The sequence below is a fragment of the Lonchura striata genome, chromosome 8 (genome assembly GCF_050655825.1).
Source record: "Lonchura striata isolate lonStrDom1 chromosome 8, ASM5065582v1, whole genome shotgun sequence".
Classification (NCBI taxonomy): domain Eukaryota; kingdom Metazoa; phylum Chordata; class Aves; order Passeriformes; family Estrildidae; genus Lonchura; species Lonchura striata.
Window position 1 is genome coordinate 2,896,463 of NC_140710.1, and position 23,968 is coordinate 2,920,430.

At 41.3% G+C, this 23,968-nt stretch overlaps 1 protein-coding gene across 8 annotated transcripts in view; it reads right to left on the reverse strand.

Annotated features, from left to right (window-relative positions):
* Nucleotides 1-23,519, reverse strand: part of PATJ (PATJ crumbs cell polarity complex component) — a 140,381-nt gene extending 116,862 nt beyond the window's left edge. For 3 of the 8 annotated variants that reach the window (XM_085585638.1, XM_085585637.1, XM_085585633.1), the window contains exons 1-12: nt 23,322-23,471; nt 18,912-18,976; nt 17,560-17,615; nt 17,310-17,476; nt 15,577-15,759; nt 14,132-14,271; nt 12,118-12,310; nt 10,277-10,405; nt 8,439-8,651; nt 5,673-5,775; nt 4,803-4,891; nt 3,417-3,555 (exon numbers count right to left, since the gene is read on the reverse strand). In XM_085585638.1, the coding sequence (XP_085441764.1) occupies nt 3,417-3,555; nt 4,803-4,891; nt 5,673-5,775; nt 8,439-8,651; nt 10,277-10,405; nt 12,118-12,310; nt 14,132-14,271; nt 15,577-15,759; nt 17,310-17,476; nt 17,560-17,581 (1,378 nt within the window). In that variant the 5' untranslated portion in view covers nt 17,582-17,615; nt 18,912-18,976; nt 23,322-23,471. Of the gene's footprint in view, nt 1-3,416; nt 3,556-4,802; nt 4,892-5,672; nt 5,776-8,438; nt 8,652-10,276; nt 10,406-12,117; nt 12,311-14,131; nt 14,272-15,576; nt 15,760-17,309; nt 17,477-17,559; nt 17,620-18,911; nt 18,977-23,321 lie in introns of all 8 variants that reach the window. The other 5 variants (XM_021542668.3, XM_085585640.1, XM_085585634.1 and 2 more) reach the window with 5 other exon arrangements.
* Between the last annotated feature and the right edge of the window lie 449 nt (nt 23,520-23,968).

Here is a 23,968-nt window from a genome sequence, read left to right on the forward strand (position 1 = left end):
TGATAACTATTTTCTGCTCCCAAAATGAACCCCACCACGATTAAAAACTTGGGTTTGTAAATGCAGCCCACAGTTGTCTCTGAAATAAATTATCTCCTTAAAAAATAATGGGAAGACAAATTCTCCTAAAATTCTCAACTGCTAGTTAAGGTTTTCTAACTTCTTTGGAAATTAACGTTTCTAATGTGTGATTTATGATCAAGCACAGGCTCATCACTGTCTTTACTTCTGAACTGTATCAAAACCAGAACACCAGTGCATTTTTCTGCTCCTTACATCTGCAGGAAAAACAGAGGGAGAGAAATTCCTGAGTCTCTTTCTGCTCTTACAGAGTTACAACAGTGTGAACACACAGGACCGAAGCACCTGAAATCCACTGTGCAGCCAAATATAGATTTCAAGGTTCACCAGGAGTAATGAATATCAGGGTCAAGCTCAAAGTTCAGTTCAGCAACAGTAAGCTGTGTTCAGCTGGGTGGATACAGATTTTTTTGTCACTTCCAAAACACATTACCAAAATCTACAAGTTGTTCAGAGCAGGTGCTGATGCACGTCTCCATTTGAAGTTTTCCTCTTTCTTTCTTTCAAATACACTTTGAAGTCTCTGCTTGTGACTTCCTTAGAACTGTAGAAATGTGGGCTGAAGGGATTTGGATTGAATATATTCAATTCCAGTGGCATCACTCAATTCACTTACAATGTTCCTTTTTCCCCCAACAGCTTTTTCCACATGGCAGCTAATAGGAAATTTCTTTCTAGTCTCTCATCCAGCTGAATTCCTCATGTCCTAACATATGTACCATGTCTTCTATAATGTGCAAGGCCTCAGAAATGAAAACACTTCCAGGGACAGCTTTCATTAGCAACAACTTTTCAGCATATTTAGCCTGTCCTTCTGCCTGCACTTCCAGGCAGTTTTTCATTTCTAATTAGCAAACATAAAGAAGAAACCACAACCCTATTGTAAAAATCATCTTTTCTGGTCAAAATTGTCAGCTTCTTCAAAACTGGGATCTTTTTTTTCTTGCAGCTTCCTCCTGCTCTCACATAATTACTACACAATGGTGCTCTTCATTAAAGCCCTTCCTTTACCTGCCCTACTGCTGGGGCTTTTTCCCCAGACCCCTCTTAAGCTCCTGACTCCCAGCTTTGTCCCCCTGGGTTCTGAGTAGTCCTGCAAGGCAGGATGGAGCAGTTCTGCTCAGCCTGCAGGCTTGCAGAGGCTGCAGCTGTTAAATTCATTGCCTGCACTCTGCTAGCACAGAGTTTCAGGCCTCGTGCAGCCCAACCCTGCTGCCTTTGTGCCAGGACTGCTTAAGCATGGCTTTGCCTGGCCAGAATTACTACTTAATACCTCCCCAGGAAACACAATTTAATAAGAATTTCGCACAACTTGGGCTTAAAGGGAAGTAATATGCGTTTTATAAAACATACGTTTTGCATTAAACTTCTAAAAGCATTTCCAGAGTTTAGTCAGAGCCTTAAATTAGCAGTATTTACTTTAGCACCATTATAATGAAGTGCCCATCACCACATCCAAAATAAGCACCTATCTTTGGAATTTAAACTTGGCCATTAAATTCTGTTCCAAGGTGAAATCTCATACATCATATTTCTGCAGGAATAAAATATGCATAGAAGTCCCACACTAAAACAAACAAACAAAAAGGCTAAGTGACACAGGACAGACAAAGTGTTGCTCTTTTCCAGCCTCTGTCATAGCAAAACAATGCTTTGAGAACCTCAACTCTCAGCTACTCAAGCACCTCTGTTCTGGCTTCCTATTTCTGGGAACATGCAAAAGTCACAACAAAGGATGTCTGGTTACAAGGCTTGGACAGAAAAGTAAAACAGAATGGAATATAGGAACTGCTACATTTCTCTCGTTTCCAGGTTGTCTTTAATACTGACAGATCTTCAACAATCACAGCAAAATTGCTATTCATTGACAGCCGTAATTTAGAATCCTCTATTACATCTACATGTCTAAGAAACTACAAGGCATAAGGATAATTTATGCTGACTTTAACACAAGCTGTATAAATTCACCCAGAAGTTCCTGTAGAGGAGCCCAGAAATCTGTGGGGGAATTGAAGGTTCTGGAAAGACCTCCAGCCTTGGTTCCAAAGTCAGCTAAAAGGCAGAGCAGCCCCTGCCTTTGTGACTTGCCCCTGTGCCTGAATGCCATTTGTTAAAAAAATGCCTTTTCTGAACTCCAGCTATTGGGTCTTTACACCCAAGACATGAGCTCTAATGAAGCCACTGCAGTGCCAAGAGAGGAAACTGCAGCATGTTCAGAGATGTGCTACAGGAAACCAGGAGAATATTATGAAAATACTCTGCAGGAGTCTTCACATGAGTGAGGGCAAGAAGATCACAGAATGATTAAGGCAGGAAAAGATCTCTAAGATTACTGAATCTAAATATGCAGATGGGTGTGAATGAGGTAACACTGATCAGGAAATAAATAGGAATTCCCTGGATTTCCATCTCCTGGTGCTGCTCACCCAGCAGGCCCTGGCAGCACAGGAGGATGATAACTGAAGTTTCTCCCAGGAGAAAACTCCACACCTCAGGTCATCAGTGCAGCACCAGGACCACAAAAAGGAATGACTGAGCTGGAGGCTTTCAGCTCTCCAGAGTTAATGAGAGTCATTCCTGAGTACCAAAAGAGCTGCACTTCCACTGAGTGTAACCTTACAGCATCCCTCCCTAAACAAAGGGGACCACTGCTGACTGGAAAAGGGCAAATTTTATGCAAGGAAGAAGAGCCAGAGAATTACAGGCCCTGAGATATCACAGAACCCACTCTCAGCACTGCTGTGGACTGTGGAAAGAGTTGGTTAGATCCAAGAGGTAGATCTTTACTTCAGCAAGCATTGCAGGGCAAAAGCTAAAGATGTTTTAAGCCAAACAATCAGTGTTGAAAATGGATTAAATATGCTATACAACCAGGCTCAGAGGAGGCATTGCAAGGTATTCTATCTAGCTGCTTGATGCAGACTCTGCTGCTTTTCCTAGTGAAGATTACCCTTCTGCTCTTGTTTTCCCTCATTCTTAGTGGCCACACTAATTTCAGGCCCTACAGCTCCAGGGGACACAAAGACTGGAACAAATGACTGCACTGTGAAAACAGATTGAAAACCCCAAATCCTATGCTGCAAAATACAGGAACACCACCTCACTAATTCCTTCTTTTTTTTTTTTTTTGGTGGAGTGGCTACACAGGAATTTTGCATTGAATTTTCCTGAATCTCTCATTTTAGTTTCTTTCCATTCCTCCTTTAAGCATCTTAATTTTCTACAGTACACCATTTAAAAACTGAGGATCATGTGGTATCCAGCCCTAAACTGTTAAATGAGATAACTGTAAACTGAGTGAAAAATAAAATCAGTTGCTAGCAAAAAAGAATTACCTCTTCCTGAAGGTGTTTCTGAGGAAACAGCAAAGGAGGGTTTCCTTCTAAGCAAGGTGAGACGTACAGTCTGTCCCGTGTTTCGCAGTGCCTCTACCACTTTTTGGTTGGTAAAATTCTGGATGCTGACTCCATCAACCTAAAGCAAGAAAATTGTACCAAATAACAGTAATTGTGCTGCATTCTTAGGCTATGCTGTGGAGTACAGGCTGTAAGCAACAGCCACGTTATTTAGTGCAGGAATTACAGGGTTACTCTCCCAAGACAGCAGTATTTGCAAAACAATCTCATTAAATCTGTTACATTTCACTGATGAGAATTTATTTCCAAAATGTGTTTTAAAAGGAAACACAACAGTAATTTCTTCTTTCTGTTTTCATGGGGACAACCACAAAACAGAATTTACTAACCTCATACAAATATGCACAGATTTTTCCTTTAATTTCTTTTTTGCCTACCAAAACCAGCTTGACAAGGACTGTGGATGAAGGTTCCAAGCAGAGTATCCAACCTGGAACACTGTTCAGTTCATTATCACTGCTGGCTTTCTCATGGATTTCCAGCATGCCCCACACAAGCCTCTACAAACAACTGTTTCTACAATCCACCTTAACAGCCCAATTCTTACATTATCAGATATTTTAATTTACACCCAAACACTCTGTTCACCTCACTTTCAGATCATGCATCAAGAGGGCCTTTCCTGCAGATAAAAGGTTATATTAATTTTTGCTCTCACAGAGGAGAAGCTGACTTTGGAAGGTCTGGCATGGCACACATTTTAAAAGTAATTTAAAATCATATCTCTATAAATATTATCTCTTAAAACAAAAAGACTGTGGAATTCATTCCTGCTTGTGCTGTGAATGCAAAATTGGCCATTATTCAATTCACTGTTATTCAATGGTTTTTCCATTTTTCTAGACATAAAGCTTGGGCTTTTAAACCTAAATTGTGACCATTAACATTTTGATTATATCCACACTCCAGAGCCATTAAGGAACACAAACAATGTGCCACATCTTGCAGAATCTTAACAATCCTCGAGTCCCATTCAATTCAAGTAGAAGTTAATGCTGCTCATCTTTACTGCAGGCCAAAAGCCAAGATTCTCCACTCTGAAACACTTTAATCCAAATGCTTGTCTCTTTCACAGTTAACTACTATTTACTATTTCTTTGAATATAAAATAATACTTTAACCACAGCAAGCCAAAGCTCATTTCTGTCACAAGCCTACCTAAACAAACACGAACCTCCAAATTATTTCTTCTGCAAGGCAGAGAGGTTTAATTAATTTTAGAAAGTCTTTACTGTGTTGTTCTTTTAACAGAGATATCAAAAGTATTAGCTCTACAGCAATATATAAGCACAGTATTTTACTTACAGCAACAATTTTGTCATGAACGTGAATTTGGCCATTGTGGTCAGCAGCACTCCCAGGTATTATACTTTTCACAAAAATCCCTGAAGGTTCTGTTGAGGGGGGGGAAAAGAGAAACATATCACTGCATTAACCTAATTTGCTTATTTATTTATTAAGATTTTTAATTCCAGCCTTTTTCACACACTTCCTTCTGCCCATAAAGTGATGATTCTGTAAACCACCACCATCTGCACGTTACCACTCCCACAGCCTGACACAAAACTGAGGATCTCTGGTGGAAAAATAAAAAAAAAAACCCAGCACTGACACAACCACCTGTACACTGACCTCAATTTTTTTCCCTTAAAATGGCTCACAAAAGGCCACCTCCTCCATGGATTCATCCTTGTGCTTACCCAGGCTTTAAACCACAATCACTTAAATCCATGCTGCGTTTGATTTCAATAGGACTAACTAAGCTAAAAGTAAAGTATGTGCTTAAGGACTTTGATCAGGACTTCAATCATCTTACAGCTAAAGAATTTAGTACTTTAAATCTTAATGAAAAAGGATTTTTATAAAAAAAAAAAAAGAAAGGAGAAGAGAAACATGGAAATCAGAAAAGCTGTCCTTTGTCATGTTTGCAGTTTGATTATTAATTCTAGCTCCCAATGAGAACAAGGAAATAAAAACAAAGAAAAAAAATTAAAAGCCCTGAAACACTAGCACTTCCACAAACTCCCACTAAATATGAGATGCTGATCTGTAATTGTAGTGAATTTCATGTCTCCATAACCTAGCACAGGTAAGAGCCATTTATTTTCCCCATGGTGAATAAAAAGTATTTGAGAAGCTCCTGACCAACATTTTCCTAAATCCTGTACAACTCACCCATATCACATGTGTCAGCATATCCAACAATTGTTATTCCCAGGCTTTGCCCATTCTTTTTTATAAGTTCAACATCATAGGTGTCAAAAAAGTTGTAATTATCCTATAAGTAAAGCACAAGACAACGTGTAAAAAAATTCTCATGCTTTCCCAATGCCATTACAATACTGCAGGTTAATTAAGACCTTCAGAAGTGAGAAGTGATTTTGTTTTTCCTTTTGTTTAAATGCAATGTAAATTCATTTGTAAAGTCTCTATAAAGCTGGCCCTGGGATGTCTGTGCAACTCTCCTCTGAGCAGTAAAAATCAGAACTGCAAGGCAAGAGTTCAAACAGGGAACAGTAAAGACACTGGTGAGACCAAAAGAGAAAAACAATCAAGCACATAAATCTGGGATTGCAAGGGATAAATTGAAATACATAGAGTTGTTTTCTTTCTGTAATCAGATACAGAGCAATGAGATCAAAAAGAAGATGATGAGAGAAAGGTCTGTTAAAGTGATGAAATCAAGAGGGATCCTGTCACTGCCAACAGCAAAAAAAGGGACTGGGAAAATGGAAAACATTTCATAAGGGAGTGAAAAAAGAGAAGTTCAATCAAATGCTTGCCAAGCATCAGCTTTGGAAGGACCCACATGAAAAGCAGCCCAGAGCTGCAGCCATTTCACTTCTCAATGGAAGGGAATCGATGGGCACTATCTCCTCATCACACACACCTCCCTCCACCAGCAAAGTCATTAAGCTCATTAAATGCCTTCCACCTCCCTTGCTCCAGAAGAGGCTGATGGGGATGCAGATAAGTTTGGATGCTGTCACTTATCTACAGCCAGCAAGCCCAGAGCAGCACCTGGAATGGAGCTGTGGCCTTGAGAGCCCGGCTGCTTTCATAACCAAAAAGCTCCTCAGAGTCAGTGCTCTGGCTACAAACATTTCGAAGTGACACTCCTGCTAGAATGCAAATTAATTGACATGAAGTCCAGAAAAATCAAATTGCAAAGTCCCAAATACAGTCAGCACAAGCAGGCTGCACACTGCTGTTGCTATCTTGGACTGTACAGATAATAAGATTGTTTTCTTGTGCCCACACACAGAAGTAGTTTCAGTTATTCCCTAACACAGGAAATTCAGAGAAAATGAAATATTAATATGAAACTGAAAATAACTAACCACCCATTAAAAAATTCCTTTCTGCTGGTTTCGCAAAAAAGAGAAAAGGAAAATATTTTCCACTCCAAAGCTCACAGCTAGTGAAAGTACTCATAAACCAGAGAAAAACTAGATTATAGGGATAAGTTCCATTATAAAACTGACATAAACTGAATGGGGATCATTGAAATCATCACTAAATTAATAAATATATTCAGATTAACAACTAATCTTGTCTTTGCAAATTTCTCCTGGCACCAGTAAGAGGAATTTCTTCAGATCTAAACATGAAGGCACTGTTTAGTTCAGAAAATTATTTTTCTCCCTCTAAACTGCATAGCAGGAACATGGAGGACACTGAAAAGGCATCAAGAAGGATTTTAGGAAGGCTTCAGCATTTACAGTGCTCAGGGCTGAGCAGTGACAACAGGAAGAGAGAAAAGCAGGATTTTGTGGAGGAAACAAAATTATGACCACTACAAAAAAAAAAAAAAAATTATTTTGCTCCTAATACAGGCCCTGGAAAATATGATCCAGTCAGGAAAGAAGGGCCTCATAACAGTGCTGATTCCCTTGGAAAGCCTCTTGCCAAATATTGGACAAGCCCAGTAGATGCCATCTCTGGGACCCTGCATTTCCTGCTGCACTGATCCCTCCTGGGGAACCCTGGGGGTAAAAGGAGCTGGAGAAGGACCCAAAATCCTGGAGTGACACAGCCACAGCATCCTCCCAGGGCTGTAAAACACAAAGCTGCCTTTGCAGTGACTGTGCCCAGTGAGCAAAGGGGTGAGTTTGGAGCAAAGTGACTTCTACTCTGACCTTTAAAAACAGTGCTTCAAAAAAAAAAAAAAAAAAAAAAACCACAAAAACCCAGCTCTCTTCACTCATATTCAAGAAACTGAACAAGAAAGAAAAGGCTACTCAGATTCTACACCTAAATCTAAGCAGCACAGTAGTAGCAGATGGTACACAAGCACAGCTTTGTTTATGTTTCGAGACCTACTGTACACTTAGTGTAGCATTTGTTGATTTTAATTACTCAAAACTGAAAAGAATGACTTCAAAAACAAGAGACTTTGATATGACCATGATAAGATTTGCTAAAACAACTTTCAAAATTTTTAGATATATTTCCTATCACAGGCAGTAGCGTAGACTATGAAAACATTACACTTATGTTTCATAAAAAGATGATTGTGCTGAATAATTCTGGTGTGGCCGTGGCTCTCTGGATTTCAGACTAGGGAAATTCACAGTCCAGTATTAAATCCACTTACAAATGATTGATTAGAAAAAATGTAACGAGCTAAGAAGAAGAACTAAAAGTACCACTTATCGATAATGTTTATGGTCTTGGTAATTAAATTAGCCACTCTGAAATAAATTCTGTAAAGCTGGTCATTCCAATCTCAAGATTATAGGTGTTAATAAGATACAGGAAAAAGGGAAAAATTATAGAAGGCAGGGCTGTAATAATGACCACTTAAACACAAGCATATATCTGGAAACTCAAGAGAGGAGAAGCACTTTAGGGCCCAAGAACTCTCTGTTCTCTCCTTCTTTTCTGATCACAAGCCACAAACACACTTAAAAATGTCCCAAGGAAGCTGCAGATACTCACATTTCCATTTGGAAGGGAAGGTAATGTGCTGACTGGCCAGCTCACGGGAGCTGGTGGAGCCTCCACGAATTCACACCTGGGGTCCCTGGCCACGATCATCCTGACAGAATTCCCACAGTTCCTCAGCACTTGGGCAACCTGCTCACTGCTCATGCCCTGCACGTTGGTCCCTCCAATCTGCAGGATGTGGTCTCCTGTCTGCAGCCTCCCGTCCTTCAAAGGCAAATAAAATGGCAAAAAGTGTTTCCAGTCCATCCGCAAAGTATCTGTTCCATCACAAAGCTGAAACTGTGCAGGGGCATCTTCACGGCCGTGAGAACCAACGTGGGAAAATGCCAGAAGAAAAGGACCTCCATGGCAACATTTGAAATTAACTCAAGGACTCGTTTGCACGGTTACGTGCTGGTTTTCCCACTGTTTGGCTCATTTAGGAGAAAACAGGCAGCAACAATGTTTTATAATCTCACAGATTGTTGTGTGTTCTGTTTCATAGAATACTCCTCATCAGGTGGGAGTTAGAATGTAAGCACAGCATTTTGATTTAGGAGTTTTCTATAGAGTTCTTCCCTCATGCTTCTAAATTAGCCTGGCAATTTTTTTTTCTCATATGACCAGATCCAGCTCGAGCGAGTGAATCCACTAAAAGCAACAAAACTCCACACAATCCATTTTTTACCTGATAATTATGATTCATGACCTACATCATTGTTCCCATCAAAAGCAGGAATTTCTAGCACCAAATTCTCAGCTGGTATTGATCAGCACAGCTCCACTACCTTTGGTGCACTGATTGATACAGCAATCACAGAGTTATTCCCAGAACCAACTCAAACTCATTTACAAACTCATCCAATTTTAACATGCACATGCCTCATTATTTCACATGTTCTTAATGATGTCTCATTCAGCTGAGAATGATGTGGTGAGTTCTTAGCTTACATGCTTCATTGGTAGCCAAAACACTTTATTCCTTACAGCAAAACAGGTGCTGGACAAAAATTAAAATATACTCATTTATACGCAGGTTCAGAGGGAGACAGCTGAGAAAAAGCCAACATTTTCCAGTAAAGCTCTCCAAATTTTCAGTTTTTATTCCATTCTGTACTAGAGGAAGTACTTTTGCCTCTCTCTTTTGTCTGCAGGGGTTCTGGTCCTCAGATATTTTAACTTATCATGACCAAGTTTGCTTGAAAATCTGAATTTGTTTTGTTACTGCAAGTGTTCCAGTCCTGAAATGCAGCAACACTCAGCACTGAGTCTCTAAAGACAAACAATTAGAGGTGCAAACTCTGCCTGTGCAACTTGGAAAGGCTTTGCACCAAACCCAAGTGCCTCCTTGAACTGGTCAGGCTGCAAGGCAGGGATCAAACCCCTGTTCACTGAAACCCACTGAAAATAGAACATTTTTGATCTCAAAACGGAATCCTGCATTGCAGTGGCTTTGGGAGGGCAGATTTTCTTGCCTGACAGTTCACTTGAAGAGTTTGTCTCCATAGATGATGCAAAATGTGCCAAATCCTACAGAGTTATTTGTCCTGCCCCAGACTGACCAAAGGCCGAAAATACCAAATATCAGGCAAATTTTTAGAATTTTTGCATGTTCAACAATGTTAGAAAAGCCAAATCATGCCTGAGGAACAACTTAATTTATGTCAGGTGCTGACTTTTTCCTCAATCATACCTTCAACCTTTATTTATTTATAAAGCATGTGCTGGCATTCAGACTTTGATGCTACCAGCTTCCTTTTGTTTAAGTATATTAGTTTATTTTAAGACTGTCAAAAGCGGTTAATTACACTTTGCAATCAAACAAGAAGTGACATAATATAACAAATTACCCGATCTGCTAATCCCCCAGGAACAATTGTTCTTACAACTACTCCACTCGACTTTCCTCCTACAATTCCAAAGCCTAATCCTGAGCCATCGTTAATCAGCTCAACGTCTTCAATGTGGCCCCAGTGAATCTGCAATTAATAAAAACAGGAGATTTTAATTTCGGACCATCATTAACGTTTCTCGCTTCCACGTGCAGCAGGAATGAGGAGAATTAATCAGAGCAATTTTCTGTCTCCACCCCACATGCTGGAGAACTGTGGGATTTTGTTCACTCAGCTCCATTTCCTCACAAACACGCAGTGGGATTTCTCATCTGTTTTTAAACACACATTGCTGTCCTCCACTTTCAGGGTAACAGGATACCAGGAAAAAGCTTGACTAAGAAAAAGCAATTTTAAGGTTTTCCTGCCAAAATGAAAAGCATCCTTTTTGGTTTTTCATCAATCCAGAGCACTGCAAACAAGAGGGGAAAACAGAGGCAAGGAGCTTGCACTGGCCCAGTTTTCACTCAGCCTTGCCCAAATTCTTATTTCTGTTATTTCACTTAGGCACTCTGAACACCCCCATTCAGCACTCAATTAATAGCACAGCACAATATTCTGCCATACTGGATTGGAAGCAAATTTCCAAGCTACACTCTACCATGACCTTATGTTCTACAAGACAATCTGAAAATAACAAAGCTGTTAAGCAACCCAAACCCAGCCAATGTTTCTGTCAGATTAATATCTCATACAGGCCCAAATGGAGCAAAGTAGGCAGATTTAAGTCTTCTGCGAATAAAGGATTTATTAGCATACTGAAAATCTTTGCCAAGGCCAGTTAAATATCATAAAAGAAGTTTAAAGACCCCCTGCAGAGATATATATTTGTATTTTATTTTGTTAGTCTGTTCAGTGCAGATCTTTCAATGAAAAAGCAGTTAAAATTTAATTCTTTAAAATTTTCAGTGCAATAAACAATATTGATTATCCACTAAAACCTTCAAATTTCACTACCTCTATAATAATCATGAGGGAAATAATTGCTAAGAATAAGGAAAAAACACTGCTTTTACCCTGATTTTCATCAAAATCTTCTAGCATAATAAATTCAGATTCCAATATTGCAATCCCTGGATTTAGGTGTGCAGTTTGTCCGAATTCAGGGAAGCCACCTGGCCCATATGGGTATAACACAGATGGAAGTTCAGCCCTGGTTTATTACATGTCCCAGTGACAAGCTCTCCTTTGTCACAAAAACAAAAGGCTTCCCAATCAGTGAAATTTGCAGATGGAAAAAAAAAAAAAAGAAAACGCCAAAAAAACAGCTGATAAATAAACAGGGATTGAGAGGTTCTTTAACAGATAAATGGTGCTTGTTTTTTAAAACAAAGACAAGGCTTTTTGGTGTGAGCAGTGCCAGTTTAAATTGGTTGGGCTGCTCCAAGCAGTGCTCATGGCAGGTTATGTTTACCCTCTTTTAAGAGGTAATCAGAGCATCTTTAATTGCTGAGCATAAGTAGGTTTCAGCTGGGTATTCTCATAAAATGCTTCATCCAGCCTGTGCTGAACAGACCCTGCTGATAAGGATATGGTGATCTACTAAAGCTTCTGCTATCCCATAAAAACCCAGGATCTGTTTTATAACAACTCCACTCAGCTTTGCAATGGAAGCTCTGTGCTTACTGCACGGTGAGTCTGAATGAATGTCATCACGTATAAAATCTGATTAAAGGGAAAAAGCCCGCTATGTAAAACTTGCTAACACAAACACTTAAGAGCCACGGGGAAAAAAAAAAAAAAAAAAAAAAATCCAGCCCAGCTCAAAGTCTGATTTTGACAGTATTACAACAACTCACAGTCTCAGGTGGATTTACATCACTTAACGAGGCAGTTCTGCTGTTCCCTTGAAGTGGCTCCCGAGCCACCACCAGATGCAGGGATCCTGTGGATTGCTGGAGGAGGGCAATAGCGTGCTGATGGGAAATGTTCTGATCCAATGGCGTGCAATTAATGGCCAGTATGTGGTCATTTTCCCTCAGTCTTTGATCCCTTAACAAAACATTGAAAGCAATTTTTTAATGCAGCACAGTGACTTCACATCAGGCTCCCGTAACTGAAATGTGAACAAGGCAAAACACGCAGTCGCGCGAGGTTAAATGTTTATGTGTTTTAAAAATCTGCTTATTAGAGTGCCTTCCCCAGCTTACACACTACATTCCATCCACACTCTTCCAAACTGGCCAGCCACATTTTGTTCCAGCTTTGTCATGATACAGAAATTTGCTCATTTCTTTACTTTGCTTCTATGCAAAATTTAATTGCAATTCCCTTATACTTTCTTGATGATATCCAACTACAAAGCAGAAAAAAGTGTATTTGTAGTTACACAATGAACTAGGAACTATTCTTCATTATGTTTAGCACTACATGATGCCATCTCTAAGAACCCACAACTCAGGCTTTGATGCTGTTTTGTATCACTATTTACTCTAAAGACTGATGTGCTGCATATTTATATTTTACTTAAAATTTATAGTATCAAGCTTCAGACGTGAAACTTTCTTGGAGCAACATACAGTTCAGTTGCCACCTTGAGATAATATAAATTTCACAGTTAATTCACCCCAGTGATGAATTTAGATTTGTGACAAGAGAGAAACCATCACTCATCTCCTTTGTTAAATATTCATTCCGAGCACGAGACCAAACTGTTACATAGACAGACACTGCCTTCAAAGCTCTGTAGGAATCCAAAAAAGTCTCCAGGAGATCTTGTCTCAGAAGCAAAATGGGAAGCATGCTGGGGAAATTTATAAACTCTGAAACAATATAAGTGCACATCTTAACTAAGGCATTTGAAACTTCCTTTTTGTCGTGCCATGTTTAAGATGTTTCCCAGAAATCACTTTCTTCGAGCACTAACCATATTTCAGATTCTCTCATCAAAGAAAGTGAGCAGCAGGTCATCAAATCCTAAAGTGAGATATTCACCCTCCTTTGACATCCGGATCAGTCCATCTGTCTCTACTTTGAAAGAGCCTTAATATGCTTTTCTTTAAGTGTTCTCTGGTGTGTTCTCTGCGGGCCCATCGCCATTATCATTCCAACCTCTCCCCACTCTTTTTGTCATCCTGTGTTGGCACTTCCTGACATGTGTTATTTAAAAAGTGACACCAGTGACTTGAAATCTAGACACATTTTTCTTGAGACATAATTCCAAGCACTGCGTTTGTCTCATGCCAAATCTTGTGGTTTCACAATCGCGTTTTTATTTTTAAAGGATTGCTCTGTCTTTTGTTGTTGGGTGAAAACCCACAGACAATACAGGAAGAAACTGCCTGAAGCTTCGATTCTATGATGACATCTGTGCAGGGATCTGTTGGGAGGAGTGGATCTAAATTTACACAGGAAACAAACAGCAAAACTAACTATAAACAGGGCATTGTCAGAGGCACATAAATAAAGGAAAAAGGGGGCAGAGAAAAAAATCTTTCACAGACACAATGCAGAAAAACTTAAGCAGAATCTTATTTTTATTTTCTATGTATTCTTTTCTGAGTTTTCTTTTGTTTTTTTAATCAGGACTCAAGATTCTCTAAAGTGAGTCATGATTTCTGGAAATTCCATTAACAAATGGCTCAGATATTTAAAACTCATCTGAAAACCTGATCCTCAAAACATGAGTCCCTTTCAGCTGAAAAGATGAATTCAATGATGATGAATTTCGGCTGAATTCGAGCTATCACCACCAAAATACCCCACCAGATAACACTGACAAACATGTTATTCTGATTGAGTTTTCAACATGAAGGTCATGACTTTTCCCTTCATGGAAAATACAATTTTCCAACACAATTATGAAGATCTCACCTGTCAGCTATGCTTCCTGGCTGGACTTCCTTGACAAAGATACCAACTTCTCCCAGGCTGGGATTTTTAAGGGCAACCACACTAAATCCCAGACCTCCAACAGAAGGTTTATTGATCGTTATTGATTCTATTTGTCTTCCCTAATAAGACAGAAGATAAAATGATTTAGTAATTTTCAATGCAACAGAATGAGCTAGTTGAAAATTTATGAACACTGGGAGAATTATTCTCCTCGTAAGAATAAACAAAGGCAAAATACTGAATATGTTATTTCTATAAAAGCTCCTCCATTTATTATTTTTAATATGGCAAGGTATTGGATATGCAAGCACTCTGAGGTTCTGAAACCTCAGGGAATTTAAGAACTACTTTCACACTTCATTCACATTATGAGATGAATTCCAAACTGGATGAAAACTATGAACGAAGTGCTGTCTAGAGCAATATATTTGGGATTTCTGGAAATGCTGTATAGCTAAGCTAAATTACTTGTCTTTTGGCTCCCTTGCTTTTAATGCTGGTTTTTAGGTGTGCATTCAAAAGGCTGCAGCTTTTAAATAAAGAAGTTAATTTCCTCCCCCTCCCTGCAGCTTCACACTTAATGCTAAAAAAAGTTTGCTTTTGCAACTGCCTGTTTTTCAGTTCTAATACAAAATTGCTGGGGTTGTTTACTGGGAAATATTACTGGGAAAATGCACTGCTATCACAGCTCTTTTATTCCAAATAACGTGCAGCCTTTACTGCTAGATCTTATCTCTGATGAGTTAATGACACACTAATGAGAAAAGTAATGCTCAAAATATTACAGCTACATTAAGGTAGTCAATTAGCAACAGTTACTTAATATAGAAAGGCATGACTAAGCAATTAAATTAATGGTTCAAAATAACACAGAACAATACATTTGTGGTATAAATGCCAATCCCACACGGGTAGATGTCTACACCTGTACAAATTCTCAGGGAATCTGGTACATCTGCATCTGCCTGGCAAAGTTAAGAAATACTAAATAAAGAGTTAAATAAAATATTGCATGCTAGTTTTTTTTTTTTAATGCTTTGCACTGTTCATAAAGTTGGTGCATTTCCAATTTAAAATGTACTTGATAAACAAGTGCTTCCATCAAAACAACTTTCTGCTGAAAAGGTCCGTTTTCAATTAAGTGTCATCAAATACCAAAAATGTTTTCTGGCAGCTGAAATTTCCTTACTACACTGGTGTGTTTGGTAGAAAGTAAAACAGAAAATTGGCAATGGAAGCTAAAGAAACAAAACAAGCCACCAAGCCACTTCCTATTGCTGACATTATCTTCCAGGGGGAAAAGTTCTCAACAGTTCTACTCTCCTGGCTAGGAGGCACCACGCTTCCAGACACACAGCAAAAAAAGCAGCGTGAAATGCTCCAAAATGAAAAACAGTTTGGTTCACTACACCTTGGAGCCTTACCTTTGCCATTTGCTGGATGATCATGTTAAATTCATTAACTGCCAGGTTTGGAGTGAAGGCTGATGCTCTGGGTCCAGGTGAAGAGCAAGGTGTCCCAGCAGTGACTGATTTGTCAGCAAACACCAACAGCCCCCTCTTGGTAAAATCAAAATCCACTGAGCGGTCCGGAGGCATGTAATTGAGCTGTTGAAAATGAACAAAGGTGTGGAAAAGCTACTGAAAACAAAAGAAGGGTTTTCCACAAATACCATTTTATGTGCAGGCTGCCAAAGGAGCAAAAAAACTGTGTTCACATATGCCAGTTCACACAAATATACTCACCTGTATAAGTCAGGCAGCGTTAATATATAATCTATAACCAAGCTACCACATCAAATTTAAACTGTTTTTCAGGAGTTCTTTCAATAATTCAGCTGTGTTTCTACTCCACTTATTTTCCTCTGTTTCTTTCATGCTTCTCCCCTGCCCGTGCCCCTTATCCTCTTTTCCCCCTGGTATTCCAGAAACAACACATGCAAAAGCACCAAACACTAAAGAGCACTGCTGCAACTCTTAGGGAAACCTACACAGAATTTTGGTACAAAAGTTCAAATATTTTGAGTCATTCAGGAGCCTGAGGCCTGGTTTGTATTATCCTGTCCCCAAAGAGAGCCTAGGGTACAAACTATCACTGAACATGTTATCTCTGCTGGAACTTGCACTTCTAGTCCTCACTGATAATGAAGAAATGAAAAATATTCCCAGTGTGATAAAATAAACTAGAAAATACTACCCTGAAAGAAGCTGCCCATGCTTAAACAGAATTTCAAGAAAGTCTAAATTTTCTAGATATGAGAATTCTGAACATTCCAAACACAAACCCCACTATGTCACAGTCACTTCTTAGATACATTTGCATTTTCATACATTTTTCTAACAGACTGCAGACATACATCCAAGCCTTGGAAGGAAGGGATGCAGCACCTGTGGAGCTTGGGAAGGAGGGATAATGAATGGCACAGCCACCACCAGGCCAGCCAGGCAGGAACACCTGCAATACACCTGGCAAGGGGCAGCCTTGTCCCCCTGACACCCACCCTGTTGGTCACTCCTTGGTTTTCAGTTTGCTGAAACTCAGCTGCAGGGTGGCACCTGTCCATGCCCATGTCCACAAAATCAAGTGTCACTTGGCTTCATAAACCAAAGCACGGAAGTTCCAAGCTCTGCTGAAGCCAAGTCATTTTAAAACTCGCTTGGGTACAGCTGCATCAGAGCTTGGCAAATCTTCAGGCTGGGTTTTCTACACTTCACTTGCCAAAAGCAGGTTAAGCATTCTTGTAAAAATTAGAAGGAACTAAGTGATGCTGTCTTTTAGGGAGGAAAAAATGCTGCCAGTGAGCTGATAAACAGCACTTAGCTTCGGTGAAAAACAAAGGATCCCAGTTCCAGCACTGTTCAGGACTCCAAACACCGGAGCTGATGTCTTCTGCAGATGTTCTTTTCCAACACAACCCTGCCTGTGCTGCATCCCTTTCAGAGCACGTTGCCCCACGACCTCTTGGTTGCAGAACCACTTCTCTTTTCAGCAGTGCCTCTGCAGACACCACAAAAGGAAAAAAAGGCCCAATACTCACTAACACCACGTTAGAACTGATTAACGAGAGCGCCCTTGTTAACACACGCCTACACATCCAGATCCAAGCTCCACTTGCCCAGAGTTAGCACCACACCAACAGCAGGAATTTTACACTCACTTGCTCCTTCAGCTGCTTGATGGATTGCTGCAGAGTCAGGATCTGGTTGAACAAGGGGCTCCTGAGGGTGTTCCTTAGGACAGTCAGGTTTTCCTGGTGTTGGGAATCCCTTTTCTCCTGCAGCTTTGCCTGCAGCCGATCCAGGATCTGCAGCACCTGCTGCTTATCTGCACCACAAACGGGTCCAGGTTAGCAATGGAGCTTCTTTCCTCATTCAAATGATTCAAAGAATCATTTTCAGACCACGTACCTGCTGCTGGATTTTCGGGCATGTTGAGGGTTTTTTTGGGAATTGATCAGAATAACCTGAGTTTAAAAAAAAAAAGAAAATCAAATTAATTAATGATAGATCTAAACAGAGCTATCATTTATGTTACTATGTTACTAAAGAGTAACATTTGATAAGTGCAAGAATACTAAGCTAACTACAACAAATTTAATAAAAAAATACTACTACTCCTGTTATATACCTGTATAAATATATTTAATATTAATACCCTGTATTATATGTTTAATACCCCAAATATTTAAAAAAGCTCTCGACATAGCCTCAGCACATCCTAAAATTTTATCTTGTTCCATGTGCTTTTCCTTTCACACACAGGAAGGAATATGAACAGATATTCCAAATATGAATAAAAATGCAGGCTATGAGAAAAAACTGAAAAGAAAAACTGAGACAGATATGTTCAACCAAATTATTTTGAATATTGACATTAAAGTTGGGATCTTCATAGATGTACACAGAGCTGAAATCTACCTATTATTTAAAGATACTTTCCACCTGATCATTTGTAGACAGTATTCCTGATAGTTCAGCCCAGCTGGATGGCAATATAGGTGAAACTCTGTTTCCCCATAAATCAGTGAAGTTCACTCATGGGACAGCACAGAGTTAAAGCCCAAAATTTGGCATATGAATCCCTGTTCCAACACATTCCTGAGGAAGGTCTGTTCTAACCACAGCCTGATTTACAACAGGTGAAGGAAACCTCCTGCAGGTGTTTGCCTTTCTCTTTTCTACATACATGAACAGCAAAATATCCTTTATTAAGCTTTTAAGGAGTGGAATATCCTTTATCAGGCTCCTCCACAGTGCCAAACAGAACAGGTCTCCAACAGGGGACGAGGCCTAGATGGCAGTATAAAAACAACAGACTTGCAATTAGCAGAGATGATTAATTTGTACCCTTGTTTTCATGTTATTAAGTTGATGTGGAGCCTGTCATTCTGAAATCTATCAAGGCAGCTCTACCAAACAAGTTTCCTTCACTTAGTACAAGCTCCTCTGAAAAAAGTCAGCCATTTAACAGCACAATTTACATAATTTTAATTCTATCCAGTATATAAGTGTGTAATTCCAGAATAATATATTTGGAATTATTTTGGAACAAGACTTGCCATATCCCTCTCTCTATATAAAAGCTTTTTATTTATTTTTTAGTCTTGCAGTTCAAGAGGAGCGAGGGTCATGTGGTGAACGTGACACCAGGGTAAGCACATTCCAGGGGCTCTCTCCCAGCAGGACCTCTGATCCTTTCAGCCCTGCCTCTGCTCACACTGAAAACATCTGGAATTCTGGGAGGACACTGTTATATTTACCAAAATATTAATGATGCAGGTGAGTAGCTTTCCTTCTTCTGCAGAGTCAGGTTAAGTTGGTTTACCTAATTGGAAAAAAGAAGTGGATGGAGGAGTGTCACAAACCACAATTTCAGATTTATGCACCCTTTCCTGTGCATATCCCAGCAGCTTTGGCTCCTGCAGGAATTCCTGCAGAGCTCAGTGGGTTTGTGTGGTTTCCAGGGCCAGGCAGAATGAGTCTCTTTGCAAGACTCCTAGGAGATTTAGGAGGTCATTTTATATCAAACTCATAGCAAGAGTTGAAGCAGCAAAGCCATACAACCCCCCTGAAAGATTTTCAGGAATGCATCTGCACTTTTGGAAGTGCTGCAGCTTTATTTTCTTTTCCATTCGAAGTAAAACACTTCTAAAGAGCACAGCAGCCTTTGATTCTGTGCTGAGAGCTGATTCTGAAGAGCAGATGAAAACATCATTTCCTTACACACTCCTGAGTCTTCGTTAAACCCAGAAGACAAAACTTAACCTCCTCGACTGAAAATATGGCACGAACCTTAACAAATCAGGACAAAGAATATGGAAATTTGTTCTTTCTTCCCAGTTTAGCTTCCCTCCATTCACTTTCCTCCTCTGTTTTTCTACCTCTCATCAGCAGTTAAAAGAGGAAAGTGAGCGAACCAAAAGGAGAAAGGGATGGAAAATAACTCCAGTGAGGAAAAGTGGCTTGAAACACCTTTAAACCAGCAGTAGGGAGAGGAAAAGATTAAACCCAGAGAAGAAAGCCAGCATGGCAGGAAATAACGACGACCTGACAGCAACATGCCCACCCAAGAGCCAAAGCAAAGAGGCTGGTCCAGCTCCCCAGCCCTCTTTCATGCATTTATTCTTCCCTTTTCACTTTCCATCCAGCTGATCCTATAGCGAGCTGGAACAGGGAGCTAAACACTCAGAAAGAATCCTTCATGTTTTGGTGGCGTGAGCGTTGTGCCAGTCAGCTCTGAGCCCATCCCCAATCCACATGTTGAGCTAACAATCCCCAAAATTCATCTTTTTTCCTTTGCTGAGGGTGTAACAACAGCAATTATCCAATACCCGAGAAAATTTGAGATTTAAATTTTAGGAGAAGAATTATAGGTAAGAGATCTTGGCTCCATCGAAGCTGAAGTTCCCCAGAGAAGGAGGTACAAAACAGGAGGAAAAAAAAAAGTTAATCAAAGTTTCAGCTTCTTGCTTGAGCTGCTCCAAGTGTCCCTAAGAGCCACTTGTGCCAGTGGATGCCCAAGTGGATCTCAGGTGTTGAATAACAGGTTAAGTTTACACAGCACTTTGGGGTTCCTCGTGATCAGAGCTGCCCTCCAGACAGATTGCAATTTTTTTTAGGTTTTTTTTTTTTGTTTGTTTGTTTGTTTGTTTTGTGCAATGTGCTAAAACCATACTCAGTATTTCTTTATTCTCCTTTCTTCCATAATAGATTGGGGGGCGGGAATTAAAACAAACAGCTCCTTCTGGTGTGAAGGGATCCCTGAAAATACAAACTAATTTAGAGTTTTCAAGTAATGGATAATTGAGGACAGATCTCTAAGACCTGCTTTTGGGCACCAGAGAAACTCATAACTCGATGTATTATTGATCTCTATGTTTAAGAGCCCAAACAATTTATCATTAAACACTTTGCAAACACACTCTAAGTCCAGGCAGAGTGTCAGCAAACAGTTGATATATTAGAAAGTCTATTCCTAGATGTTAATTTTGAAGAAAGATCCAAAACACTTTGGTTTGTCCTGTTAAAATCAGTTCATGCACTCCACTTCCCAGCTCCAGTCTCCAACTCCTATGGAGGCTTATTTATCTTACTGGAAACCTCAGTTCAACATCTATGTCACAATTTCCAACATAACCACAAAATCATCGAGAAAATGATGTATTTCAGGAGGTTGAGTGTTTTGTAACCCCAGGACAGCATCCATCTGGGGTTCCACTGTCTTCACTTCTGAGAGCTGAACTCAACGCATCCGAGGGAGTGGGAAAGCTTCCGAAGGTTTTGTATGAAATCCCACCCAAGACTTGGATCTTCTTCAAAAGCAGCACAAGGAAAAAGGAATTCCTTCATGCTGGTGCCAGCAGAGGGTCATCAGAAGAGCTGAAAGGTTTAAGTCTTCCATTGCCATCACCCCCCTGTCACTTGCACGGGGACACGGAGCGCTCAGCCCCGGCACATCCCAGATCCCAACATCCCACCAGCAGCCTTGACAAACACCTACCCTCCACAAAGGGCTGCTGGATGCTGGAAACTCCACAAAGGGCTTTGCTGCTGGAGGTTCAGCCAGCAGAGATTCTTCTGTCTGTTTTCCCCACCCATCCACAACCACCTCTGCCCCACGTCCTTCAGCCTGGCCTCCAACAACCCTTTCCTGCATCCCTCCAGGAAAAGTCCAGCCTTATGGGATGTTCTTCCCCCCTCAGCCTGGCTGGAACCTTTGGGGATATTAAAACCCACAAAAATCCTAACTAACTGCTGCTATTTCTCAAAGGCTTCTAACACAACCAGCCTCAGCAGCCAAAGGGCTCATCCCGATCCAAAGTCACCTTTCTGCACTAATGCAGTTGGAATTTTTCCTGGCCCTGTTATCATGAGTGACTAATACAGTGCATGTCATCCTCCACATCACAGAGACCTCTGACTTGGAAAATTTCAGTTTAAAAGTTGATAAAAGCAAAAGCAGGGGAAACCAGCATTTGTTAGTGTGATCTTAATCCTAAATTGTCCTAACATGCCATCAGCTGAACTTCAGATATCCAAAATTTTATTGTTTACACACCATCAAGTGACTCCACAGTGTAAAAAACACTATTCTAATACGTGTTTTGCTCAGTTTTACTGAATTTTACTGAATTTTAGAGAAAAATTCAGTCAGACCAAGCATAGCACATACACATCCTTCCTCTGAAACCACCTCTGCTCTGTGCAATGCTGCAGGATTTACAAAAATGCTGTTGAGCACACACTGACTGCCCCAGGCACTTGAAAGAAGGAAAAAAATTGCATACTTCTGTGAGTACCTGAACACTGATACACCGCACATCTCCAAGGTGCAGTGAGTCACAGCTAAATATTGCTGAAAATAAAATACTGCATGGGCAGGTTGAGTTTTACACACGATTAGTGACTTCAGGAAGGAGGACTTTCCAAGGAGGAAAGTGAAGAAAACACAGCACTCTGCACTGTGATTACCAGTCTTGGTGCAGATCAAGAGGAGCCTCACTCACTCTCCAGGCATGGTAAATTTAGCAAGCAGAACCTGAATTTCTGTGGACTTCAGCCTCTAGGGAAGCACCAGTGTGGGCTCTCTGCTGTCTGATAGAAGTTAGAGCTCACGCCAAAGCTGCTCTCCACGAAGCAAAAACATGATCTCAGAAACCTGTTCTCACGGAAAACTCCTTTTCAGTATCTAAATATTGTCATTCTCAATAAATCCTAGGTACTTTGATGACAGTGTACACAACTAACAAATCACAGCGCTGTTAGACCTGGAACCGTGCTGAACTTCCAAGGGTCACAAATCAAAAAGGAATGCGGAAGAACTGTTTTCCCATTAACCACCCGTAAACAAAGTAAAAACCTGCTCTGCGAAGAATCTCTGGACCGACAGGCACTTGATGGGAAGTGTTGCAACAGGTGTGTGTGTTACTTCCCTCCTCTCCTCACCCTGAGCCAGCCTCTCCGAGCAGAGGAAACTATTTTGCACAGCACCAGGGTGACTCCAGTGCCATGGAGGGAGTCACACAGCCCTGCCCTGTCGTTACTGGGGTGTCAGGGACCTGTCGAGGTCTCTGGTGCCAGAAGGGCTTTCACATGGAGGGCTCTGGATGAGTGCATCTGGTAACCTGGCCGTGGCTAGACTGGCCAAGCTGCTGTTCACAGGTCTGGCTCTGGAAGCAGATGGTTGGAAGCCATTAGAGAATTCCAGGATGGAAGGGTTGGAAGGAAACCCAGTTGGGTCGTCTGCTCATCCCTGAGCACAAGGTACAGGATTGAGTCCAGACGGTTCTGGAATGCCCCCAGTGAGGGAGACTCCACGCCCTCTCTGGACAATCAATTTTCAATTTCAGTGCTCTGTCACCCGCACAGGCAAGAAGCTCATCCTCACATCCAGGCGGAACTTCCTGGGCATCAATTTCCACCCACTGCCTCTTGTACTATTGCTTGGCACCACCAGGCAGAGCCCAGCTCCATCCTTCTCGGCAGGCTGGCGCACTTGTCACAGACAAACACAGATAAACACAATCCCCTTGAGATTTCCCCGCACACATTTCACCCGCTGACCCACACCGCCGTGTCCGAAGGGGAATTCCCTCCTGCAGCGGACGGTCAGTGCCCACCTCCCATCTCAGCCCACCCCATCCGTGCCGTTCCCGGGGCGGACGCGGTACCTGCGGGATGCGGGGAGCCCGGGATGCCGGGAGCGGCGGGATGGCCGGCGGCGCTCACCTGGGCGGAAGCGGGAAGCGAGGGGCGATCCCGGCTCACCTGCGGCGCAGGAAGCCGGGGCGGCGCGGCAGGAGAGCCGCCTCCCGAGGGACGGACGGACGGACGGACGGACGGACGGACGGACGGCCGGCGCTCGGCCCCGCCCGGCTCCGCGGGGCAGCGCTCCGCCGGGACACGGGCTCCGGCCGCCGCGGGAAGTGCAGGGCTGGCGTTTCAGGGCCGAAATTAACTTTTTAGGCAATCTCCAGGTGAGCCTGGCCCGCCGGAGTTTGGATCTGCCGTGTGGTCTTCCCAGCGAAGGCAAACCGCGTGTGTAAATATTGTAGGAAAGCTTGTTTTTAACTTATTTGTAGCACGTCGGTGTCTAGTCTCGATACTCTGTGATTCTACGTTTCGAACTCCCTACAGAGGGGCACGTAGAGCCAGCTTGGTGTTCGGATACTGTTTCCTTTGGACACAGGAGTGTAGCTCCTCGGGTGAACTGTGTACAATAATATAAATATAATAATATTTTATGCTCTGCTCAGCCTCAGCAGCGCAGCCCCCACCGCTTCAAAGAAGGGAATGGCAAAAATCCATAGGAAAACTC